Raw genomic sequence first — 27229 nt, 5'->3', positions numbered from 1 at the left:
AAGTGTCCCCCAAGGAATTATATTTTAGTGCAAATTTGAACATTACAGTAGACCTCCTTAACTGTCCACCTTTAGTCTATGTATCAAAACTAGCATCATGTCGTTACCAAAAGATAATGGGTTGTTGATACCTATATTAAGGTATTGTCCAACAGTGCTGCATCAAATGATTTTCATCATTTGACAATTATTTAAAGGCTTGCTGATATGCTGGAAGCAGAGTGACAGCCCTGCTTTTATTTTGGGAATTTCCTTCTGTCCTGAAGTTTATTTTCTTCTGCTCCCCCTGCTTTCTATTTAGGGGTTGATGGGTTCCATTACCCAGGTCTGGATGACTTCTGACTTCTATCAGGTCTCACTTCATAAGGAGGGCGGCTCCTTTTAAGATGAAAGGCAAGGTCCTGGGCCACTTATATCCTATCAAAAATTCTACTTGAATTATTTCTTAAATTTGATAACCAGGAAAGAATAAACTATTGTTTGTTTTTAATGGTGTCAAAAAAACACCACAAAGTTTAGTATATTCATTAGGACATGTTGCTTCTTAAATAACAGAAAGACAAGTTAGAGACGTGTCACGCAACGTCAAGAACATACATGTTTCAGCAGATTTTAATGTCATCCAAAGTGGAGGATCTAACGTGTTACCTGTCAAGGTGGTTGGGTGCAACTGTGAAAAGTTTGTAAAGGAGCAGAAAAAAAACACTCAAAATTAGCTATTTTTTTTAGGATCTTAACGCTTCAATAAAATTGCACAGCTCTGCAACATAAAAGTGACGCATTTTTTTAGCTTTTTGCAATATGCTAAAACTAAAACTTACTTAGAAAATTGGAAAGTTTTCCAGATCTGAAGTTAACCTGCAAACACACACATAACTGACTTGTAGTGGCGTAGATATGTTTGCGGCTTGTGGAACATGGTTCAGAAACTCTTGTTGATTGGTTGTAGGTCTAAAGGGCTTTGCCCACTGGATCCGTTCCGTCATTTATCATCCGTCATCCGTCATCCGAAAAAGTCATGCACCAATCCATTGCTATGACAACTGCTTACAGTTGTCATAGCATCAGAAACCATATGACCAATGTTTTATTTCAAACACTCGCTCCTGTAATAAATATATCTAAAAGTTGGGAAGCTAGCAATGACCTACCAAAAATACTTTCCCATAATGACCTTCTACTCTCTGTGTATGGAGCCAGAAATTCCATCACTTTCATGTACTGCCCCTCTTTTCTGACTGTTCAGCCCTGACCGCTCTTGCCCCGTCACGCTTCTTTCTCTGATATGTGTCTCGCAGGTTAGGCCATTGTTTCTTTACGTCCTCAACTACAATTGAAATAAAAAGTATATGCTTGTAATAATAACCTATACTGCAAAAAATCCATGTGTTTATATATGCTATCAGTTGATAATTTCATGTTTTATAATACATATCATTCATGCCCAAGTCCGCCTCAGTGTCTTTCCATGTTTTCTTTTTATTCAGTCTTTGTAATTTTTGTTGTATTTATCATAAAGTAATTTTTGTTTGGCGGCACACACAATTAGATTTTCCATTTTGTTCAGGGAACTGCAAGAATCCACGTGTCTTCCCAGTCGTTTTTTATTGGTCAATGTATTTTTTAACGCATGTCAAAACAAGTTCGATTTCAAAATTGACGCACCACTGGCGTACGACAGTTACAGACTCAGTGTGCAAGGTGCAATAGGGAATGCACAGGATCGTTTTTTTACAGTTACGGACTCAGTGTGCAAGGTGCAATAGGGAATGCACAGGATCGTTTTTTTACAGTTACGGACTCAGTGTGCAAGGTGCAATAGGGAATGCACAGGATCGTTTTTTTACAATTACGGACTCAGTGTGCAAGGTGCAATAGGGAATGCACAGGATAGTTTTCTTTCTGTTTAGACGCATGTTCAAATCGGATGCGTTATCGGTTCCAGTGTGCAAAGGCCTTAACTCATACATCACCACTACACTACATGAACCTCTGCTTGAATACACTCGAATTGTATTTTGATTTTCTTCTGTGCAGCGCTTCGATATACTTTTTGTATGAAAGGCGCTATATAAATAAAGTATTGATTGAATGACTGATCGGATGAATGGACATAACCTCATATACTGTTTGGGTATTGTTTACAGCTGTAGCTAATAAGTTCAGAATACATGTGCCACTGCTGGTTCAATTACAAACTCCAGTGCTCTGTCAGGTTTGTGTTACAAAGAGGTGTTACAGTTTTCTAGAAGAACAGTCCTTTGAACCTGTATTGTGATATACAAAGAGGTCCCCTGATCTTAGTGAGGAAGTAAATTAAAGCTGTAAGGAAAGGAAATTGGTCAGAGCCCTGGGATAATACCCATGCTCTTCTTGTACAAGTCCCCTAGGATTCAGACATGAAGCAGATATGTGTCTAATTCAAAGAATGGCCACTGCAATGAAACAGAACCCATCTTCTTACTTCCCAAACACAATATACTGGGCTTCATGTGCACTGTCTAAACTCTGTTCTGGAAACCATTCTGCATGAACATTCACTCCCACTGTAATCCTCAAAAAGCATGTACGGCTGGAGCAATGCATCTTTTTTAAATGTATTTAAAATATTTTACTAGGTTATTTTACCTGTGAATTACAAATGTTTATGCCATACTAGTTGTGTTATGTGTAGGAGGAAGAAAGAAGCAATTACATTTTTGCAATTGCACAATATACTAGAAAGAAAGCAACAGTAATTAAGAACATCAACCTTGCTCAGGAGTATGGGTGCTATTAATATAAATTTAAACATTTACATTTTAGCCAAGTAATGAATGTTTAACCAGTGTCAAATATGCAGGCCAAATATACAGTATGTTTATTACATATTCAATATTTCTTAAGTGTATTTCATATGCACAAATGCAGTCTTATACACAAATGCTTATGCACACATTTCGCAGTAGTTTATAAAATAGTGATGGGGGGCTTCTTTTGATGGCTTTTCTGATTCGTTAAAACATTTCCAATAGTTTATAGTTTAAATGTTTAAGAAAAACAAATGGAACCCAACATCCCTACTCTGGAGAGATTAAAGAATGTCTCTATTCTATTTTAAACCACAGTCTGTATACATTATAAACACATCAGTGAAGTTTATAGCCAAGTTTTTAAATTAAACTTTTTTTTTTTATTTTTGGGAGAGAATATTCTTTTACATACATTAAACAGATTGGTATGGTACAAGCTGCATTGCACATTTTAAAGCCTGCAGTGGCTCACTAAACATTGAGATTCAGTAGGTGAGCCGCTTCTTCACCAGTTCCAGAAGAACAGTCTGCTGCCATGTTTGGAAGGCTGGAGCTCCCCCTCAATGACAGGATTGGGCTCTGGTCTTGGCCTCGAGTGATATGCATTCTCAGGGAAAGGCCTGTCTGTCTGGACCTTGGTGATCTGAGAAAAGAGAAGGGTTTTATAACACAAGACATTCCAAGATAAATGGAGCACTCGTCCATGTAGAACAGCTGCTCCACAGGTTCTGGAATGAAGACTTGAAAGTTATTTTTTTATACTAAGTTTAGTCAAGTAGCGAGTTCAGTAATTAGAGAACACTGACTATATTAGCAACTACACAAGATGACAATCTGAGAACAAGTTCACTTAACTAGCTCTCAAATTAACTAATCCTACCACTCCAGAGGTAGTTTAGCTACTTAATTACTTAGTTTAGGAGTTAAAAACAAAAACTAATCCTGAAGTAGTGTGTGTGTATAAAATTAGAGCATAATAAAAAGTACTGCTGCACTGCCCACTGCTGAGTCCATACTTCCTGTATAAACATCCGGTCCATGCTGCTGTTTCTGGTGTTTGTACTCAATGTGACAAGGAGCAAATGCAAATGAATAGTCCATATGTGAATATCAAAACAAGGATTATGTGCGTGAAAAGTCAGACATATAATCTCATACAACATCAGTACAGAGAATTGAAAAATAAAAAAAAACACTGAATTCATAGTAGGAAAAAAAAAATCCTAAGAATGTTTTTCTGCCAGTGTCTCCCAAGTAATTTTTTTTTTTTTTTTTTTTTTTTTAAGATCAATCTGCATGACCCTCTCTGCAACACAAGCAGGAAGCAGTCACTCAATACTGTGAGCTAATGCACATATAAACCAATGGTGGAAACTAGACACGATCAAAGAGCAGAGGTTAGGAGGTCATAGGAAGAACATTAAAATTGCAAACAGAAGTTTACATCACATAACAGTTATTCTACATAACAATTTGGTACAATTAATCCATTTTACAATTAATGAAATATGTACCTTTAATTCTCAAGTGCTTTAATACGGTGGCTCATTGAAGCCATCAAAAAAATTAGATAGATAGATAGATAGATAGATAGATAGATAGATAGATAGATAAAGATATGTACAACATATCGAAACGTTGGGCAGCTGGCTCTTTGAGCTAATTTTTATATTATATATTATATACACACACAGTAGTCTCCGCGTATAGGAACACCTCCTAAGAGAACACCCGTGTGGTGAAACAGATTTTTCCCATTGTAAATGCACTGCCTAAAGGAAACGGAACTTCGCCCAAAAGAACATATCCCTGGCCTGGAGAGGTCCTTGGCCTCTTATCTCTGACAGACTACCTGCAAACGTTTCTTCTTACCTTTGACAGATCTCCAAGACCAGGTCTCTCCCAGCCCAGCTTCTCTAGGACGCAGCTATCAAACGCATGTTGTTGCTTGCGACAGCGGCGCAGCTCAGACAAATTGGAGTAATCCAAGCAGGTCCAATATTCTGTGAAGGGTTCGGCACAGTTAGTCTTTATCTGCCTGAAAAAAATGAAAAAACAGTTTTTGAAGATAGTTTGATATCAGACTTACTTTACTATAACTTTGACAGAATGGCTTTTTGTGTTTTAAAACATGGTAGAAAACTAATATTCAAAACTGAATCAAGGGATATGACTGACTTTCAGTACATACCAACTTGACATCCTATCATCACTGCCATTGCTTTTTGCAGAACATGGTCTGGAAACTCTCTTACATGCAGTACATTTTTGGTTAAGCATGTCTCCAGTTACATACAGAGGGGGAAAATAAACATGACATACAGGATTTATGTCATGACCGGTTTTTTACAGTAAAACAATCGTTAATCTCTGGTAATTCACAATGTAGAGGGTATTATTGTGATTATGTTGTAGATATGTGCATTTAATTTGCTTTCTTTTTTTTTTGATACATTTAAGGTTTGTCCATTCTCCCACTTGGGAAAAAGTAATTCCTCTAGAATATACCCCCCTTCTTTCTCAATAGGAAGTGTAGCTATATTACATCTATGTTGGTGATGAGGTTTCATACAGGTTATCAGCTTGAGAGTTTCCCCAGCCATTCACATATAATAAGGCTTACCTGAAGAACTGCAGAGCACACTCATTGACCTTCCTTCCCTCATTCAAGCATTTCCTTGGGTCCTTTTCCTCCCAGCGGCACAACATGAACTCTTTATTGGCCTTGTCACACTGCGCCCCATAGTGATGAGCTGCTGCTTTCAACACTGCTGAGGACACGTTCACCTTCACATGGAGAAAAGAAATCAAAAACCTGGGGTACAGTGCGAGGCCCTCACTGTAATATATAAATGCATGTTATTGTGTTTATTACTGTTACTGTCATTCTACTGACGATACTCGAGCCGTGGATTATGCATCGTGCATGCTGTTGAGCAAGTGTATTTTATATATGACAGTATGTTTCTTTATTTAGATTGGGGCGCTTACTTTAATGAAGTTGCCGTAGCTTTAAAGCGTTTTGTTTTATCCATATGTTCGGTAATCTTCCAAGAGAAGGGGTAATGCTAATGTTCAGTTTTTACTGAAAAGAGTTAGATTAGTTAAATAATAATAGTTCATTTTTATATAAAATCATTCCAGGTGTAACTGTTTATTGAATAACTGATCCTGTTAGGAGCAGGCAGGGCTGGGGATTATTGAATGAAGTATCATTTGTGCGCTTGTCTTTGTGAATGTCAGTCATTTTGTGTACAGCCTGTTAGTCAGTTGTCATTTGTAATTTGTGCGAAGTATTCTTCCAGTGCCAAAATAAATAGTTATGCCTGTAGACACGACCAAGTTGCTGTTTCCTGCGTTCCATGAAACCTCCGGGAATAATGTGATTGTGGGTAAGCTCAGACCATCACCCAGTTACATACAGGCTTCAGGCTATTAGTCTGTTCTATGTGCAATTAATTTCCCATACCCACATCAACATTTGATCTAACAGCGAATAGAATACCACAAACGCTGTGAGTCAATTCAATACAAAAAAGTTACAAAAACCAGATCCAGCAATGGAGGTATTCTCCCCAAAAACATACAGGCAGTTAGGAGTAAAATGATACAGAACATGTGAAAAAATATATGTCACTGTTTTAAAATAAATCTATAAACAAACTTTATATTGCTATAGATATATTTTAGATATTATAATATCCTTTGACGACTCAGTCATAGCAAGCAGTGACAATGTGGTAAAGTCATCACGAATGTCAAGACTAATGTGTCAAACACGAGAATTTTCTGTTGATGATGACTGTCCAAATACTTGGACTTGTCTGATATTAATGACTTATCCAATGTAACAAATGCTACAGTTTCAGGCCCTCCACGTCCTACGACTGCAGCTGAAGCATGCCCACCACCTCCCCCTTCACATCAGTGTCTTTAATCATGAATAGTCATAAATAGGGTGCCGTAAGCCACTGACCTGAACTTCTTTCAGAAAGATACCTGCATTAACAGCAATATCATGCAGCAAGTTCTTTATAGTCAAAACACTCTTGGGGTTCCTTTAGTTAATGCAAAAAAAAAAAAAGTCTGGACTTTGTAAAGCTTTCTTTCCAGATGGAGCTGGTGGGATTGGAGAAATAAGAAAACTAAATAATGCAATGACAGCTTTCTTTTCAATGCTTCATTCTTCATACTTAGAACTCTTGACAAGTAAACAAAAAAAAATACAGCAGACCATCATCAAACAACTACCTTCTATAAATGGGTGTACTGTCAAACATCAGTGAATTCATATTTAGATTTTTACTGACGTGTGAAACATTGCATTGAGCACTTGGTCACGGCCTTGAACAACGCTGACCAATATAACTATTAACATTAATACTGGTCGTACTTCTTTTTTCAAAAGAAGTGCAGCTAAACGTTGCATTGTCAATTAAGTGAAAAACACTATTTTAACAATGCGGAGATTCATTTTTAAATGTTAAAAATAAGCTCAGAAATAAACAAACATACAAAAGTGCCCGGCTGCACATGACGGTGAGCAGTTTCAACAAAGATAAGCCCCTAACCTCCATACCACGTTTGCACGCTAATTAATTAAATGTATCTGTACTCCAAAGGTCTTTACTATCCACACCCCCTGGGTCAGACCTAACACATACCGTTACTTTAACTTTGGTTAATGATGTGCCCATCATTAAAAAAAAAAAAAAAAACAATAGTTATGAACTACTTCTTTGAAGTATATACAAATGATTCATTAATAACAACATGATAGTACATTTTTGTTTCCTGTTCAAATGCCCGATGCCACTCATTAAGTTATGGATACAAAAAAGCAAGTAAAAATCACAAGCTGTTGGTCGGATAACAATTTAAAATATTACAAATCAATATGGTTCCTCGACAGAATCGGTTACGTTTTTCTACACGGTCGGGCACCTTTTGACAATGAATGACATTGTCAGACTCCGTTCACAAAAACACGAGGGAACAAGTTCAATAATTCAGTAATATACAATGCTACCGTATTTGAGTTACATAAAGCAATTGTATAATGACATTAATGCTAAATACATAATAAACTGTGTTAGCAGAGTACAAAAATGCATCACAAAATAGTGTAACATATAATACATGCAACCTCGCAGCACACCAACACATAAGTTAATTTATCCATTGTCATGACTAAACCATAAACAAGACCAGAAAAAAATTATATCTGACGGCTTATAAAACTAAAGACTCGGTTGTGTGCCGATTGTCAATTTCAACACAGCGAACACCGCATCTTTTTTTCCATTAAAGTACTTACCTCGTTGACATTTAATTCCTCTAAAGTGGGTATTTCAACCGTACCTGGCATTGTACTGGGAGTTGATTATATATAAAGTCTAAACATAGACAACAACAAATATTTACACCTGTTTCTAACTCGAAATGTACTCAAGGTCCCCTGACTGTGGTGGACAGGGCTCAGGGCTACAATCTAGGCCGCACAAAGAAGGTCATCTACTGCGCCTGCGTCATATTAGAACGCCGCCTCTTCGAGGTTATGATGAAACTGTATCCTTGTGTTTGCCATGTTGGCTCAATCTGCCATATAGCTAAGTAACAGCTCAGGCCACTTAAGAGACAGAATGGTGCCAGTTTTATAAAAGTTATATCTGGTGCACTTCACGCCGTACGTAAACGTAACCTTTCACGCCATAGATATGTTTCAGGCTCTCCACTTTAATGATGAATACCGTTTACTTGGCGGTTGAGTTACTCAAGACTGCTTAAGAGTATTCAATTCACTCTGGCGCAGGCAACAATTATAACGTATAACTAACTGTGCAAAACAAAATGCCAAATATATCACCAATTTGAAATACTGCAGTACTGTTCTACATAATACCTAGTGTGTTGCGTATAGTGGGGAGTTCTTTGATTAGAAATAACGTGGACCACGTGTTGTCATGGAGACGTAGTCACAAACCCGACTAAATACAATCTAGGGAGCAACAGTAGAAACAGCATCGACGGTTACATATCACAGAACAGCTAAACTAAAAAATTAAACAAAATACATAATTTTAAAAAAAATTAATTGAAATGGAATATGTTGGGAGCATCTATGAAGGAGAGTACCATAATGGCAGGTATGAAAAAAAAAGTATTGTTAATGATAACACAGCGAGCCGGGTTTGTGCGCAAATTGAAAAATAAGTCAAATAGCTTTGCAAGAACTGGCTTTCCTTACTAGGTAATAATAATAATAATAATAATAATAATAATAATAATAATAATAATAATAATAATAATAATAATAAACGGCACATAAAATATTCAGGTATGCTCAGCCAGCTCAACCAACCAATAAATATAGGATGTTTTGTTGTTGTTGTTGTTGTTGTTGTTGTTTTCTATTTTATTATTCACATCCTTTACCCAAACATGTACACATTTTATGTCCAATATATGACACATGTCTGTAATGTGGGTGATTCTGGTTACGACATAAAAACAGTATTGCAAATTCAGCACGTCTTTAGAATTCACATTTTGGTGTACATTTTCTCATTGTTGCAGCTACACACAATTTTAACAGTGACTGCTATAGTTAGTTGGTATGTTGTTACAGAGTTTCACAAATACTGTACTTTGACATTTCAAGACCTGGCAGCCCTGAGGGCAACAAGGGCTAGCTGAACCCTAATAAACCCAGATTTATTGTTCTTTCCTTGTCTAGTTCTACCCCCAATAATGATTTAGAATTGTGGTGATTCAAATGGGTTCTTTTTGTTAAAGTTCTGATGCCACCTTTGAATGTAAACATCAATGTCTTTCCTACTTTCACCTGAAGAAGAGACCTCTGAGATGTTGAAAGCTTGTGATTAATTATTGTTTTGTTAGTCCAATAAAAGGTATCACCTGTCCTTCTCTTTCTATTTACCTATCTATCTCTGGACTAATACAGCTACCATTTCTCCTGCCACCTTAATGGAAACTTAAAACCCGAAAATCAGGGTTATATTATTAATTGATTGTTCCCAACCACAATGGGCTAAAGTTTGCATTGGAGTAAAACTACTGTAGACCTTCTAAAGATGTTTTACAGTGATTTGGTACATGCAGGTTCAGTATCTACTGACATGAACAAAACCCTTTTATTATTGTAGGTTGGAAGGGAGTGGAGTGTATACCCTCCAAACTGGGACTCGATATGAAGGGGAAATGAAGGATGGGATGTATCATGGCAAAGGAACGCTCCACTTCCCCATTGGAAATAAATATGAAGGGATTTGGGAAAAAGGAATCGCAGTAGAGGTATTTGGAGAAATGTGTCTTTTGCTATGTGCACCATCATTAGCTTAAATCAATTTTGATTTGATATTTTGGTCTACAGTACTGTATATCAAAAACAAATACTTTGCTTAGTTTACATTTTTCCAAATATAATTTGAGCAATGATACCCTGCACAGAGATAATTGACTGAGATCATAGATCATAGACTGGTTTTGGTTTGCAGTTCCAGATGTGGACGGTGTTATTGGAATCACATGTCATTGAAGATACCATATTGCGTTAAACATTACATTTTCCCTGCTTTAGTATATTGTAAGTTCTATTGACATGCACTCATTTTTCTTTTTACTCACTGTCAATTAAGGAAAAGGATTATATTACACATTATGGGAAGATGTGTCTTCTGAAAAAAAGACAGATAACAAAAGAGGTATCTCAACAGAAATTATAATATTCAGTTCTAAATAAGACTAAGCCAGAGCAGTGATGCATGACATCAACTCAAAATGCCAGATGTTTACTATAAAAACTACATCCTGCATTGGGCTCAACAGTGCCTATGCTGCTAAAACAAAATAGATTCAGTAGTTCGTTGTGTTTTTATCCAAGGCAACTTATAGGTGTCACAGGGCAGTACAGCATTGCAATGCAAGATTATTATTTAAATACAAATAATACTGCTAAAGCACACTATGAACTAGGATGCAACAAGTAAGGATTACAGCAAATTATATCTACAATTATATCTACAAGGACATATTAGTAGTGCAATAGTGCAAGGATGGTGCAATAGTGCAAGGATAAGCCACCCAGAAGACCAAGTCATATTGTACCATATAGAGCTGGAGAAAAAAGTTGAAAACCTGCGACATGTCACCCGCACTTTCTTGGGGGATAAGCAGTCCCTTATTGGACAGAATAATTTGTAATGAAAATGCCATCACTGACTTGTATTCTGTAAAATAATAGCTGACAAGTCCTTCGCACTTCAGTCTCAGTCACAATGTTCAAGACAGAATTATTTGATGGTCTTTAAAGAGATATGATTCATGATAATTGTAGGCCATTGTGGGAAACAGCCTTCCTATTTCTGCAGATTATATTACAGTACATTTATGGCAATGGCCTCTTATCAGGTTCAGTTGATTACATTATTGCATATGTCATCATTAATATTTGGGATGTTGAAGAAAAACAAAAAAACATGATTGTTTTATAGGGAAAGTACACATTTGCAGATGGACTTAAATACAAGGATAAAGACTGGGAGTACTGCGACGGTTACGACAGGAAGTTTTACACAGAAATCTGTAATGGACTTAAACCAGCAGGTAAAGAAATATACTTGATTTTTAATTTGAAATAGAATCCCATCTGTAATTGTATCGATTATGTTTATGTAGGTCATTGCTGTCTGTGAAACTGAGACTTAGAGCTTTGACCACAAGTGACAAATTGATTAATATATTGGTATTTTCCTTATTGAATTTGTTTGTTTTTCACAAGGTCGTTCACAGCTAACCAACTTAGACTCACCAAGAGAGATCCCAGAGGGGTGTTATGACTGTGGGGATGGATTTTATAACCCCCAGACCAGAGTCATCATAGATTACAAAAACACATTTTTGAGAAATGCAGGTAAGATTTGAGAGAGTAGCAGCTTTTTTGCAAATGTTATAGTGCAATTTGAACACTGTAGTAAAATACTTTGATAAACGTGGGCAGTGGTTCTTGTATTTAGCAAATCTGCCTTTTATGAATGATTACATCATGTGCAGAAATGAAAACAGCTATAGTAATTAATAAAGAACAAGTAGAATGGAACAGTGAATACGTAAGGTGAAATCACACAATTGTTGCCTTGCATTCAGGACCACCTTCTCAGCCTGTACAGTAAACCATTCCTATGGAAAACCAGAATACGTCATATTATGTCAAATCAGAACTAGCCATCCTTGGAGCTAGAGCCCAGTTTGTCACTATGCCAAATTTATAATCAGCAGTGGTTGCCTATTTCTGTAATTTAGCTACAGGGCATGTAGGAGCTGTATGAAGTTACAGCCAGGTCATTGATTAGGTTAGACCTACTGCCATACATAAAGATCATGACCCTAAATTAACAATTGCACTTTGTATGCTCTTGTCATAGCATTTGCCTTCAGTACAAAACGCCAAAGTTGAAATGACCCACTAGAGAGAGCAGTGATGCTTCATACTGCCATCTGGTGAGAGCCTAGGGAACTAGATTTATTTGGCACATTCAATCTGTAACTTAATGGTTTTATTAAAAAATATATACGCAAACATCAGGACCTTCAGGGTTAAAAATAAATATAAAGCACACCTCCACTCTAAAATGAGAGCTCAAGATGGGATCTTTGATTTAAAGTGAATGCAGTACGTCACACAGGAATTCAGATTTGGATGCCAATGTTTTACAATAATACAACAAAAAGGAAATCTCATGGGTTAGGAATTGTTCAAGTTTAACAACGTGGCCGTACAGTGAGTGTCTTATTCCAAAATGCGGTGCAGTTGTGATTCCGTTTTGGTCTGTGGAAAACCCTGAATCAGGTGCAGTGGGTATTACTGTTTTTTTTTTGTTGTTTTTTTTGTGGCCACTTTTATAGGCACTTGCATGATGCTGATGCTGCTTGCAAAGAATGTTAAGGGCAGTGTTTAATTAAGGTTTTATTAGTTTGCAAGAACATAATGTATGTCTGCTAGCAAACCCCAAAACCTATAGATCTGACATTCTGAGTCCTGTTCACAAAACTATTCATCAGGATCCTGCAATATATTTCATCATTGGTAGAGGCTGACAAAACATATGTGACATATAATAGTATTTTTACTGATTGTGGTACCTGAGGTATGTATGTGCATAAACCAGGGAAGACTAAGAATTACATTATTTTTCTATGTTATATTAATGATATTGGAAATAAAAGCTGGATACAAGAACGGTAATAATGCCCTGAACATTTCAGTTTTTTAATAGCATTGTAAAATGATTTAATGACATTGGGCACTATTTAAATGATCTAAAAAGTGGCGGAGCAAAATACTTCTTCCTGTTAATTGCATATAAATCCCTGTGGCAGGCTGGCTCGCAGTGGTGACGTCACGGACCAGGAAGTACAGAAACCAAAACAATGGATGGGCGGGTGAAGCTGAATGCAACGGCACTCAGCGTATTTATTAATAAACAAAACAAAAATAAAAGATTTAAACAAACAACAAAACAAAAAGGCGCGTTGGTCAAACAAATAAACAGCAACAAGTATATTAAATATAGCAATTGTTTTTGCTCGCTCTCCTGTGTTCTCCCGTACTCTCCTCTGTGCACTCAACCCTGCAGCACGGACCGCTGCCGGTTCTTACTCTGGCCGAGGGGTTAACTAGCTGTTAATTATCTTATTACTCCTCAGCCACAGTCTGCACGTGTTTGGTAAGGATGCATGACTGTCAGCTAGTTAAATAACACTATGTAACACAATTTTTGTTCCTGGGTAGTAAGTGTTATTTCCTAATTGCTTATGCCTCAAAAGTATAGTAAATGGCTATTATTCCCCACAAACTTTGCTTTTGTGACCAGGACAGTGATATTTAGAAATTTACCTATTTTCCAGAACATTCCAGATAGATTCAGTGCTGAGTAAACTTGGAGTAACTTCTAGAACTTTCCAGTAATATAAATAGTAGTATAAATACCGCCACAATCCCACTATTGTTTTCTGCCAAGGAAGATTAATTGTCCTTCTTATTAACATCCTTGTGAAAGGCAGAGGCCCTGCACACGAGAAATGTGTGTTTTGTGGCTGCCTTTGCACAGCCACATGTAATTAAATGGTTACATTATTTAATTGTGTATTGTTTTATTAGTTAATTAGAAACGTGTGGAATGTATCCAGGTGGGAATTGAATTATTGAAGTCAATTACCCCTGGCCACACCCTATAAAAGAACAAAGGAAATGTGTGTTTGGAAAGGTGGGTCAGTGAAGGCAGTTTGTCCAGCCTGAATGGAAAGGAAATAAAAAGTAAGAGAAACAGCTCTGGGATAGCTGTAGCTTTGGTGTTGTTTTATGTGTTATAGTAGTGTGTGCAACCCTTTGATTTGTTCCTGTGTTTATTTGTGTTATTATTAAAAGTGTGTCAAGGTGCTTTAAACTGAAGTTCTGAGATTGGGTTTCCTATTTCTGCCGCTGACCAGCTGACTGCATGCCACTACGTCACAATCCCTGAATACAATAAAGTACACTGGAAATATGACTGATATAACAAGGGGTTTTAAGGTGGCATGTACCTGTAATATGTAGATGATCTACATCTCAGTCCATTTGTTTAAACAAGATAAACATAGTCAGGTTACTGATTCCACAGTAGCCTGACTGTAGCACACTGTACATTAACTGTAAAAGACTAATGGGTCACCAGCACAACCCTTCTTGATCCTGGATGACCCTGACAGACTCTTAACGAGCGATTCAGTGATCCATTGTCTGAGTAAGAACAGATGTGTACCAGCACCCCAGGTCACAGAGCATTATGGGAAGGGGATGTAGTTGACATCTGCACCCAAATAGTGGATCAAAGGTTACATAAGTGAGGTCTGTGTAGAGGGGTTACTAAGACTTAAGTCAGACTTCAGTGCAGGAAAAAACAATGTGGCCTGTTGCAGAGAGAGAGAGAGAGAACACCCAACATCTGCTTCTCCACAAAGTTGGGGAAAAAAGCACACAACTTTTGGCGTAACCAGCTCTTGGTATATTGATATTAGTGTTTTTGCAAACAGGTCTGGATTTACATTGCATTGTACAGTGCCATGCTATATTGAGATAAATTTTGATTTAATAATAGTGATGTTGAGACATAAAAATAGATACAGGAATCCATCGCATTGGGACCAGAGTAAGGGTGTATATGTAAAAAGGCGGATAAATGAATCCTGTTTTAAATACCATTATACACAGATGTAACAATTACTATATCCACGCGATTATTGTTTTGAGATTCAACTTTTATTAGGGAGCGCCCCTAAATCCTTTGTTTAGAAAGATACAATGTATCAATGCTTCTGACAGGGTAGCCGTCTGCCGTGTGAGTGTGTGCATTCGCTGTGACAGGTAGGAGATCGAGACAGAGGTTGTTGATACGCCCCGCAGACGAACAGGATTTATTTACATATCAACACACTGAACAGCTCACCTGACCAGCAATGGCAGTGCACGGAGCACAATACAACACAGTGTATGAAAACTTTGGTGGGATCTACAATCTGTGAACTAATCTTCTGTGTTCAACAATAAACTAACGTTGCTGAAGAGATTAATCATGGCGGATAATCAGTTAGGGTGGATATATGACGGGCGGATATAAGAACATAAGAAAGTTTACAAACGAGAGGAGGCCATTCGGCCCATCTTGCTCGTTTGGTTGTTAGTAGCTTATTGATCCCAGAATTTCATGAAGCAGCTTCTTGAAGGATCCCAGGGTGTCAGCTTCAACAACATTACTCTGGATGTGACAGGCGGATATGTGACGGATTACTGTATTGAGAAATACATCCAGATTTAAAAATGCTGAATGAGAATTTTACAGCAGTAGATGTCACAGACACTAATACGTGACACTAAAAAGTAGCTGCACTTTGTGATTGTGGTCCCAGGATACTGCAGATTAGGGTGATACTAATAGTTTGACGGGTTTTTTTTTACCCTGATAAGACCAGAAAATCAAGGTTATAATTAAAAATATAGTTGGTTTTGTGCAATTTTTAAAATGTTTGTAGTTTTTTAGCACTGTGGTACTCAAATAGATACAAAGAAACAGTTTGCTCACAGTAAGTCAAATTAAATGAGTCCTTTCGAGACAAATACAAATATGTTCTTTCCCTGGTTTGTGATACTTCTACTTCAATACAGTGATGTGTTGCTGATCTATTTTGTGCTGCCCTATCACACAGCTTTTGTGAAAGAGTGAGAGTTACTGGTTGCATTCTGATCAGAAGCACTGTGTTTTTCTTTTATTTGGAACTGCTTGAAGCTATATCAAAAGCAAACAGATCAACTATTAGTTTCTCACTGTCTTGTCCTGTAACTGGTTTTAATCGCCTCTTTTGTTTACCAAATACAAAGCTCTTTACTTTAGAACAACATGGGTGGTGAAAGGCTTCAGTAATAATATGCAAATATTTAATTGCATACGGTTATCCAATACTTTCATTCTGTTATTGACTTGAATGTGTCGATTGTCAAGCGTGACCAGTTAATTTCATGATCTCACTGTATCGTACAAGTGAAATCTCTGGCATAAGAAAAAAAAAAGCATGCATTGTGCAGGAAACCAATCACAAAATAGAAAATGTTGACTGAATTGTCAGTCTGCCACCTTAGGTTTTCAGTGAAGTGAAGAACTTTTCCTTTGCTGGTTCCCTGGTCTAAACTTATGTATAATTGTGTTTGTTGGAGACATAGTCTATAGCCTGATGCTTTCATTTTATTTTTCCAACTTTGGATTAAAAAAAAACGTGTAAGTAGGCTTCTGTTATTCCTGGAAGAAGGGGTGAAATAAATGTATTAGGCAAATAAGCCTTTGTATACAATTCCCAGTCTTTAAGCTTTTTAGTAAATGACAGATGTGTAGCAATAGACATGAGAGTGTTTTTCTATCTGTCTTTGCTATTGCGTCGTAAAATAAGATATGTAGAGAAAATATATGTTGTGTGTTTTAATTGGTTAGTAATTCTTTTTTTTTTTAATCAGTTTTTTAATATTTAAGAAAGTTGTTATGATATAAGAGTGTGTTGGAGTAAATAGCTTTGAAAGTCCTAAAACTACCACTGGAGAATGTAAACAAACAGGACTTTCTAAACTGCGTACAGAAGAGCGGACTATGATAGAATGTTGTAAAGACACCAATGAGTTTTTCTTTTGTCCCATTTTGTCTAACCAGATTTGTCCTTTATCATGTATGCTTGGACCCCCAGGTAAGCCACCAATGTAGGTGAAAATGCCAAATACAGTTGTATAATTCCTTTGATTAATATCAGCAAAACAGTACTTAGGATTAATATCTTATTGTTAGTAATGCATGTGATCAGTCATTTATTTTCTTACGTATAGGACTTATTGATAAGTACATTATTGATGATGCATGAAATAAACTGCTAATATTTTAGAACAAGACATGAACAGGTTTTTAATTTAAGGGCTCCTAAAACTTCTAGTTTTGAAGCGTTAGCAGCTCTTTGGGAAAAAAAAAATGCAGAGCAATACCTTGGCCAGTAAATGTGGCCCAGAGTTCATAACCATGTGTAGGGGGAAGAAATACCTACAGTACCTACCCAGCATTTGACGTCTGAGTCGAGTTACTGCAAACCAGCATTTTTGTTTAAAGAATGGCCTTAGCAAAGAGCTATCAAGAACAAGAAAAATACCTTGTTAACTTAATTAACTCTATGTTCAATACAGTGTAGATTTCCCTTGTTTTATTTTTAACTTTTCTGGACCAAAGGAACATTTGTCAAAATGGGTGTGAAGACAAAATATATTGCCAATAGCCTTCCTTTAGGAACACTAGTGCATCAGAGGACTGTACTTACTCAGCATGAAGAGGAACTGGACTCCCCCAAGAGAGACGGTACAGGCTACAGGGCCAGAGCAGCAGAGGAAAAGAAAAGGAACAGCTGCAGGTGGGAGGAACTAAGGGAAAAAGCCTGGAATAAAAGGGACCGGGCCCAGAACTACTGCTCTGTAGGCTGGGCAGGAAGGGACAGGAAATGCCCAGGATTCAGGCCAAGTCTTGAAAAGCAGCAAAAGCAGATGGTAGGAAACATTCAGGAAGTTCTTTACACAGCTCTAAAGGCTAGACAGGTTAACCGAAAGTAGCTCTGTCTCTATCAGGTCTGGGAGTGGTATTTTTAAGGATGCCCAGGTTCTGGCCTTTCACCCGTGTTCTTTGTGGAGGGCTGTGCTTTTACTGCAAAACAGGGAAACTGAGGCACTCCTTTGGAAGAGCTATTTTGGTCTTTGTTCTCAACAGGGCCACTGTCAAATATACATTTTCCATAACTGGATTTAAAAAAGCTGATGATGTAATAACAAAAAAAAAAACATTTTAACATCTTCAACTTAACATTAGTATATTTATACCCTTTTTTTTTTTCTAAAAAGACCTCACTTCAGCAAATAAACTTTAAGGAGTCTTTTCAGAAGCAGCATGTATGGTTGAAAAATTACATTAGTTAGTAATCTGGTAAATAATGATCTAAGGAGAAACAGCAACATCTGATATTAAATAGGTAAGACATTTTATATTCTGAACATGTAGATGGTAAAATGGTAAAAAGGGAGGAAAAAATCTTATGAAGAAACCTTTAACAGCTTTCTAAAAATACAACTTTTATTCCTACCAATTATCTTAGTTTTACAAATGTATAAAACCCAGTATTAATTGACGAATTAAAGTTATTTAATTCATGCTATACATTTTAAATGGCAAACGGTGGGGCTCCTGAGTGGCACATCCGGCAAAGGCGCTCCGCGTGGAGTGCAGGATGCGCCCTATAGCCTGGACGTTGCTGGTTCGAGTCCAGGCTATTCCACTGCCGACCAGGGGGCGGCGCACAATTGGCCGGGGGGGTGGGGCTTAGGTCGGCCAGGGTGTCCTCAGCTCACCGCGCACCAGCGACCCCTGTGGTCTGGCCGGGCGTCTGCGGGCTTGCCTGTAAGCTTCCCAGAGCTGCGTTGTCCTCCGACACATTAGTTCTGAGGTGGCTGCATGTGGGCCTGCAGTGTGTAAAGAAGCGGTCGGCTGACGGCACACGCTTCAGAGGACAGTGTGTGATCGTCTTCGCCCTCCCGAGTCAGCACCAGCTGAGCCTAAAAGTAATTGGCTATTCCAAATTGGGGAGAAAACGATAAAAACAATTGGCGACTACTAAATAAATAAAAAAAAATAACTAAATAAAAAAAATGGCAAAGGGCCTGGAACTGAGGACATTTAGTAGAGTAATTTGACAATTTGAAATCCTAACTGTTTAAGATTTGCAGTATACACTTAAGGTCAGTGTATTCCTGTAACTGAACATTTACTAAAGTTCACCATCCAGAAACCTACACAGAGAAAGCCTTTGCTTCACCAGACAGTGAGAAGTAGATCTATTTTTAATATGTCATGGGGCCTGTTTTCCTTTTCACAAATTGATCCTGACTCCTGCTTTACCTTAGTAAATAACATTCCAGTAAGTGGCTTGAACCTTTATTGGTGTATTGTTCAGTGTGGTTTCCTGTGTTGAAAATAATTACCCCTTTGAAACCTGGGAAGGCTCACATTGAAAACATTGAGTGGCCAAGGATAACAACCTGACTGGAGTCTCAGCCATTCCATTGTGAGTCAAATTAAAGATTTTTGAACAGGCAGTATTAGTGTAGTATCCAGTGGCGTATTTTTTGCAGATGGGTAAAAGTTTATAAAAATGTTTCTGTAAGTAAAAATGAACTACACTGGTCAAAAGCAGAGGACATTTAGTAACCTCCTAGACGTGGGTTAGTTTTTAGCAACAAAAGTCAGTAAATTGAAAATGAGCGATGTTGTGGCCAGAGAAGGCACTTTTGTGCATGATTTGTAAACAATTGACCGGGTTTAATAACTAATTTTGTTGTATTTTCTTTTCCAAAGGCTACAATAACAATCTCCTTTGAGTGATATGCATTTCCATACATATCTTCAAATGCACCGTTAAAAGCATTCATTTTTTAAGAGTCGCCCATTATGTTTTGTATTTTCGCCCGTCCCCAATTTGGTTATGCCCAATCGTTGTCTTTTATTAAACTGTAGAATCTCAGGACACACTGGTACTTGAGATGAAAAGGTTGAAAACCACTGGTTTAAAGGCAGTAGGACAAACGAAAAAAAAACGTCCTTTTCCCATAATGCTAGTATTAGCTGAGGCCATCATTTCTATATTAATCTTTGACTTTAACGTCTCATGGGTGTGAACAGTACGTGTACACGCGTTGTCCAATCAAAGGAGTCAAAAGCTGAATCTGGTGTAAAAATGACAGGACTGCCCAATCACAACTAGATATGTGTTTGACTGATTTTCTTCTCTCAAAGTCCTAAAACCACCCCCTAGCTACGCCACTGGTAGTATCCATGTGTTTGTGCCAAGACTGGTTCTTTCTGGAATGGAAAGTCAACCTCTGGGCTGTTTTTCAATTATCCAATCATTATCCTATTTACCATTCAAAAAACCATGACGATCTAAATACATGTGCCGCCTGTGTTAATTATATGTGCACGGTACTGCACATAAAAATCTATTGAGATTCAGTCTGATTTTTTACCCCCATTTATTCTTGCAGTTTTGTTTTGGAAGATTTTTTTTTTCCTTTTGATTATTATTATTATTTATTTCTTAGCAGATGCCCTTATCCAGGGCGACTTACAATCGTAAGCAAATACATTTCAAGTGTTACAATACAAGTAATACAATAAGAGCAAGAAATACAATAACTTTTGTTCAAGCAAAGTACAAGTGTGACAAACCACAATTCAATAATACAGCAGATAATAGTGATAGTTACATCAGGATATGATTAAATAGTGATAGTTACATCAGGATATGATTAAATACAAAGTACTACAGGTTAAACACTTGGCAGATTACAGTATTCTGAAGTACAGGATTAAATGCAGTAAAATAGGGGGCAGATAAGAGCAAAATAAAGCACATTTACATGAAGGGTGATAGTGTCCCAGGATACAAACAGAGGAGTTCTACAGGTGCTGTTTGAAGAGGTGAGTCTTAAGGAGGCGCCGGAATGTGGTCAGGGACTGGGCAGTCCTGACTACTTTTGAGTATATTTTATGGATTAAGAAACATATTTTAACAAGGTACCTCTACTTCCTTTGCTGTACTGTATATTACACGTGTGCCAGTTGGCACTATGTGTAATACATTCATTTTCACATTGAAACAATACCAATATTCAAGTCGTGCTTTTTGGATTTGAGAAAACATTACACTGTTTTCTTAAGTTAGCCCAGCTACTGAAGGAGTAAACTTTCTCTGTCCGTATGTCATGTCTTCAAAGCCAGGAATATTAGATCAAGGCCATGAAATAACATTGTAGAACTTGTGCTCTTTAATGGATATTTTCTTTGCTACGGAAGGCGTTTTACTATGTAGATTGTAAAGATACAACTTGTATTAAAGCAGCAGTTTCTCATGCATTTTACATTAAAATAATTATCTGGCCCATAAGCAAATGAAGGTTTAGAATACTTATGGTACAGTAATTTTATCTGTAGATACCCCACCCTCCCCGCCCACCACGTGTAACTTGCCAGCTACCATGTCACTGTGTTAAAAAGGCATTAACCTGTTACTTATTATATAAATTATATACATTTTCAAGCTCAGTTACAGCTCAGAAAACAGCAGACACTTATTATAGAATTGATATTTCCAATGTGAGCTTAAAAGGTAATAACTTTCTGAAACATTTAAGAACTATTTTTAAAACCTTGTGAGGCACCACTTCCAATCAGTAAGTGTAAACATCAGAGTTTATGTAATGGATAATGTGGTGAATCTATTGGGTCAAGTACCGTACCTTACAGATCCAAGGAGCAGCTATACACCAAGAAATAACTAGTGCTGAAGCTTGAAGAATTGCAAAAACAGAACTATGATTAACAAACATTTGTATATTGTGTTGGATAAATAAATAGATAAAAGAAATGTATTGAAAGAAGTTATTTTCGCAGTATTCAAAGCAATGCTGTTCTAAATGTCGTAATTGCAATCAGCCTTTGTGGTGAAGTCCGCTTTTCCAAGCACTGACAATGAAATACTTTTCAAGTTAAATTGATGATCAGAATATATTATCATGCAAAACATAAGTTTCTAATGGAGCTCAAATGCTTATGAATTACATCTGAATTATAATAACTCCAGCCATCCACTTATACAGCAAGTTTTTTTTTTTCACAGTTGACGTTTGTTACTGTAATATGTTTCCTGGTGTCATTCATGACAGAAAAGAAAGGGAAAGAGACATTTACACTGTGCCAAAAAATGAAACGCTTTTTAATTTAACAATTTTGAGCTGATTAAAGAGTCCTAGAAAATAATCACGGCTGTTTCAAAAGGAAAATTACACCAAAGGTGAAAATGTGCCTGTGCCTCTCTCTTATTAGCATATTCACAGAATCACAATTTGGGAAACGGTAATTACAGTTAGCTATCCGCTACTACCAATCAAACCAAAAAGCATTAATTGGTTTTAAATAGTGATGAAATGTGCTTGAATCTGACCTCCATGTTGTGGGTGGTGGAAACGGGCAGGGGAAGAATAGGGAAAATATTTCGTTAGCATGCAGCTGCCACAGTGTGGACCAGGCATCTGTGATTTAAATGGTTGGCTGCTCAGCCAGGTAGAGTGTGAAAAGGCTAGTCAAGAGGCTGTTAAGGCCATTGCTGGCAATTACCAAAAATCAGGCAGGGGTTTAAGACCTGTTCAGAACAATAGGCCCAGTTTGCCATGTTTCAGGGGTTAGCACTGAAGAGGTTGCAGCTGCACGCAATGATTCAGATCCACCATAAAAGAACTACCTCGCTGTAATTAGCACCCCTTCTTATTTCAACTATGAAAAACAGTATATTTATAAGCTAATGTTTTAACCCTTTGAAAGCTTGCGTGTAAAAGAGATCCTTCTGAAATGGGATGGAGGTTTTTATGGTTATTTATTTTGTGAGTTACTGTTTCCTTAGATTAAACGAATTGTTTCAATAATAATTATCTTGTAAACACAGCAGAAAGAAATTGCTGTTCAGAATGCTAGTCTCCTATTTTAATTGCAAACACAGTTCTACTTCAGTTCTGCCACAATCAGTGATAACCGCCAGTGTTTATTGTCTTGTTAAGAAAAAGCTATTTTTGAAGAATGAAAAATAGGAAAGCATCAGGGATGAATAAATATAAGAGAAATACATACAAAATACAAAATGAAAAATGTTCATAATGTTTTTCAGTAAATTGTTTGTATGGTGAAGGTCAGATCCTTAATATATACATATTGTACCCTAGGACCAATATATTTCTGAACATTACAAGTGATTAAATAAAGCATGTTGAATACTGCAAAGCCACTACAGTAACACATAGTAGCCTATACTAAGTGATCTGCAACAGCAATGCAGTGGTTCTTTACAAAGTAGCATAGTCGTAGCTACAATGGTATTAACCATTGATAGGATTGTGCCACAACTGTAACAATATTTTATCAAACAATGGTGCCATGCAACTGTGAAATATTTGTTGTAAAACTATTGTGTAGTCAGCAATGCTTTCAGTTAGGTTTCTTCAGTGGTATGTGCATACCAATGATCATATGTACTTTCTGCAGTTAAAGTCTCCTAGCAGTATCCACAAGTACTGTGTTTTGTTAATACAGGCTTGAAGTGTCTGACAGTGTGTGTGTCTGCTTTTTCAGATGATGATGAGCACGAATGGATTGTCAGGACCTGTCGAAAAAGTTGGGATGAGATAACTGGATACAAGCCTAAACATTAACAGCAGACATTCTCTGCTTTTTGGTTTATCTTTAGTTTCTCAAAAACATACGTTTTACTTTCTTGCTGTTTCACAATTTTTTTTGCAATAAACAAATATATTGACTGCAAATATATTGCGGTCTAGTTTGTGTGATAGCAGAATGCTTCTTAATAGGTTTCTTTCAAACATTTTCAAGCGAGTAGGTTGCAATCAATGGAAAGATTGTATTACTGACTCAATGCAAACCAGCTTTTTGTGGTAGTTGTTAATGGGAATAAAACATTTACCCGCAAGGTATTACACTAAATAATTGTCCAACAAACTAGGTGGGGTAGAAGAAAAATAAAGCTGTCAAATTTGGAATATATTATAACACACAAAAAAAATAAACTTTTAAATTCAATGACTATCGTCTTTTTCAATGTCTTCAGGTGTTTCTTTTAGTAATTTTACATATACCAACATCGAGTGTTTTATAATTACGGCTGAGATAAAATAAGTAGATCTACTGTAAAGATACTGGAAATACATGGCCTTGGATTTGAATACTGACATTACAGTTCAAGTATGTGAAGATTACACATTGACAGCAGATAATGTGCATTTAAATATGAGTTCCTTGCAAGCAGAGAAGGCTCTTGTAGTTGGTAATTATGTTGTTTGTAAACTGAAATTAATAGTACTCTTTGTGGGTAAAAAAAAAGACACAGTTGTGGGATTGTATCAGTTGTTTTTGTTTTAATTAATGTTACAAGACATTTGTTTGTGCTGGGTTAATATTCTTGCCAATTTTAATTTCTTATTAACCTTTTTTTCTAACTTAGTTTTGAAGTGTCATTAAAAAATAGGAGATGCTGTATGAAAAAATGGTAATCCAGTTGGCAGAACAAGCGCACCACTTTATAATCAACTCCAAAGTTTGTTTTGATTGTTCTTGTATGTGAAATAGTACAATGGGTATACTGTAGCTAGTAACTAACATTATTTCAGTACGGGAATAAGACCGACCTGAAAGGAGCCACCCTCCTTATGTCAGCTGTCACAGCACTACCAAGGTCAGGTGACGGGACCCATCAACCCCCGAAAGGGAGATGTAGGTGAAAGAAAGGAGGTAATCACAACAGAAAGAAAAGAGGTAAGTCCTAGCTTTAAACAATTGTGATAAACCAATGAAGGTAAAGAAAGGCTCCCGCCTTGCCCTAATATATAGCAACAAGCAATAGGAATAGCAGCAAGAACAATTGCTCATTAGATTCTTGTGCATATATTTCAAGAGGAGATGCTTCTCTGTTTAGGGACATTTGGTAAGCAAGGGGTTTGAGTGGGGTAGAAAGTGCAGCAAATAATCCACCTCAGTCTTTCTGCATTCATTCATCTGTCTCGATACTTGTTTAAGTTTAGTGCATACACTACTGTAATATGCAGTTTAATATATTTAGTCAAGAACATTTTCTCTTAATTGCAGCACAACAAAGAAGAACCCCAGAGTACTTTAATATTTGTGTTTACTGTGTCCTGTTTGACGTAGAATCGAATGAACCTCAAAGGAGTATTTCTCAGCTAAGGTTCTGACATTCCAAATAATCTGTTATAGAGCATTAGAGCAATCAAATCACAGTTGGACCACTTAATACTTCTAAAAGAAAGGAAATTGCACAGCTTGAAATTGATCAGAAGAGTTGGCGAGTTCAATGGTTAAGACCGAGATGAATACAATCTCACCAATAAGTGAAAAAAAGCCTATATCCTATATTTACTTGTGTTGTTCCAGTTTAATTTTCCACTGCAATACAATACCCAGTACTGGCTTAAGTGCTACTAGTCTATTTAATATCATTACTATAATAGGTTTAAATAAAGCATTAAAATAGATGATCAATATTGTCACTGTTGTTCAGTGGACCTGCTTTTTGTACCACATTACACTAAAGTCGAATAAAATCCCCATTAAGCACAGAACAAAGAATACTTTGCATGACAGAATTACCCTCTTTTATTTCCTATAAATATTACTGTTAGAGTGTAATTTAGAGTTAATGGTAGAAAGCACATATTCTCAAAGATTTCTGGAGTTGTTTAATATTTCTATTTAGCTCATTTTATTTTCTATAAAAACTTCTTTGAGCTGGGATGCTTGTAACAGGGATGGTTGTGTTCAGATTTTAGGCTGATTCCATTTATTAAATTGTCTGTTTCTGTGTAAATGATTTGCTCCTACGTTTTTCTCTTGTAGTAATACCTAATATCTAAAATACAGTATGCATTCAGATTTATCCGTAGAGATATGTGGACCTAATTCTCATACTTTTCCTTAATATAATAAGGAGCACAATAATAAAAACGTGCTTACATCTTTAGTTTCTTCAGCTGGGTGTGGTTTAGAGATCGAAAATCATTGCATGCACATGTCATCCCTAAACCTGCCCTGGTTGAAACAGGATTCTGGAAATTCTTTGCAATATAAGATCAATCCTTTTCTTATGCATGACTTTCCTTTCCTTTCTGACATACTATGCACAAAGCAGCAGTGGAAACTCATTACTAAGAACTATGAACCATGAACACCCTGACAATAGAGTTTTAGACTTATGATTGCTGCCTGACATTCGTCAAAATGAAATACAAATCTTATTAAATTTGAACAGGCACCTCAGGGATCGTGAGACTGATGGGTTTCCTTTAGATTGCTGATTAATAATTAGGAACCTATAAAATGGTCTAAAGGTGTTTTCAATTAGTTTTATGTTTGACAACATGTCTCTTAAAACTCCACTGTCTATATTTTTTTGTCCTTGGTAGGTACCAATGATAGATGCTTTTTAAGGCTTGTGTACAGTGGATTGGATCTTATAGCTAAGGCACAGAAACGTTTAAGCTTAAAGCAATCGGCTATCCGATCACCAAACATGGAGATAGCAAAAGTGTAAAAGGATGGAAAAGATATCTGTGCTTTCCAAAGAGCTTTGTTATTTATTTATCTGTGTATTTATGTGTTGCAAAGGGCTGCATTTTTTGATTTGTAGTAGCGTCAGTATTTTTTATAACCTTGCTTATAAAACAACCAAATTATAAAGCACTATAATTTTATGAGTCAAATGGCAATAATTTGAAAGATAATAACCGGTGTCACACACACAAAAATAAATAAATAATGGTGGTCTCTAAACCCTTTGTACTGTATGCTTATTCTTTCCTATTTGGACAAAGAACCTTCCCATGGCTACTTCCAGCAAATCTCAGATAATAAAAGGATTGCTTGGTCCGGCCTCTGCTGTTGTAGAAAGTTGCGCAAGGTTACGTCACCAATGGGATGTCGTAAGCATAAGGTACAGTTTTTGGTCAATTGTATGGCTTTTTAGTGTGAGAAGGCGATTTACTATAGAAGCCCATCCAGGTCAAAAACGCGTTATTTAGTATGCGTTTAAAATATTTAGGTACACGTTCTAATTTGACTTTAGTATGTGTTGCAATTTTAATTATTTACACATACTAATTTGGCCAATCAGATCATTGAAAATTAAATGAGAAACAATGAATTTAAAGAAAATAGTATGTGTAATAAATTATCTCATCCAGT

General features: G+C 36.7%; 2 protein-coding genes across 4 annotated transcripts in view; one reads left to right on the top strand and one right to left on the bottom strand.

Annotated features, from left to right (window-relative positions):
- Positions 1–2837: 2837 nt before the first annotated feature.
- Positions 2838–8320, bottom strand: LOC131697533 (NADH dehydrogenase [ubiquinone] 1 alpha subcomplex subunit 8-like). The gene is made up of 4 exons (XM_058987074.1): positions 8110–8320; positions 5416–5579; positions 4665–4830; positions 2838–3435 (listed from the first exon to the last, which is right to left on the bottom strand). Exons 1-4 carry the CDS (start codon positions 8158–8160, stop codon positions 3298–3300), a joined length of 519 nt encoding a protein of 172 aa, XP_058843057.1. The 5' UTR covers positions 8161–8320; the 3' UTR covers positions 2838–3297.
- Positions 8321–8441: 121 nt separating this feature from the next.
- LOC131697532 (MORN repeat-containing protein 5-like) overlaps positions 8442–27229 on the top strand; it is a 59525-nt gene continuing 40737 nt past the window's right edge. Inside the window, exons 1-5 of one of the 3 annotated variants that reach the window (XM_058987073.1) lie at positions 8451–8938; positions 9959–10106; positions 11306–11417; positions 11593–11724; positions 17042–17094. In XM_058987073.1, coding sequence (XP_058843056.1) covers positions 8892–8938; positions 9959–10106; positions 11306–11417; positions 11593–11724; positions 17042–17079 — 477 coding nt within the window. In that variant the 5' untranslated portion in view covers positions 8451–8891 and the 3' untranslated portion in view covers positions 17080–17094. Of the gene's footprint in view, positions 8939–9958; positions 10107–11305; positions 11418–11592; positions 11725–17041; positions 17095–23590; positions 24058–27229 lie in introns of those variants that run through there. The other 2 variants (XM_058987072.1, XM_058987071.1) reach the window with 2 other exon arrangements.

The sequence above is a fragment of the Acipenser ruthenus genome, chromosome 15, assembly GCF_902713425.1.
Source record: "Acipenser ruthenus chromosome 15, fAciRut3.2 maternal haplotype, whole genome shotgun sequence".
NCBI classification, from domain to species: domain Eukaryota; kingdom Metazoa; phylum Chordata; class Actinopteri; order Acipenseriformes; family Acipenseridae; genus Acipenser; species Acipenser ruthenus.
This window is presented reverse-complemented; position numbering and strand designations above follow the sequence as displayed.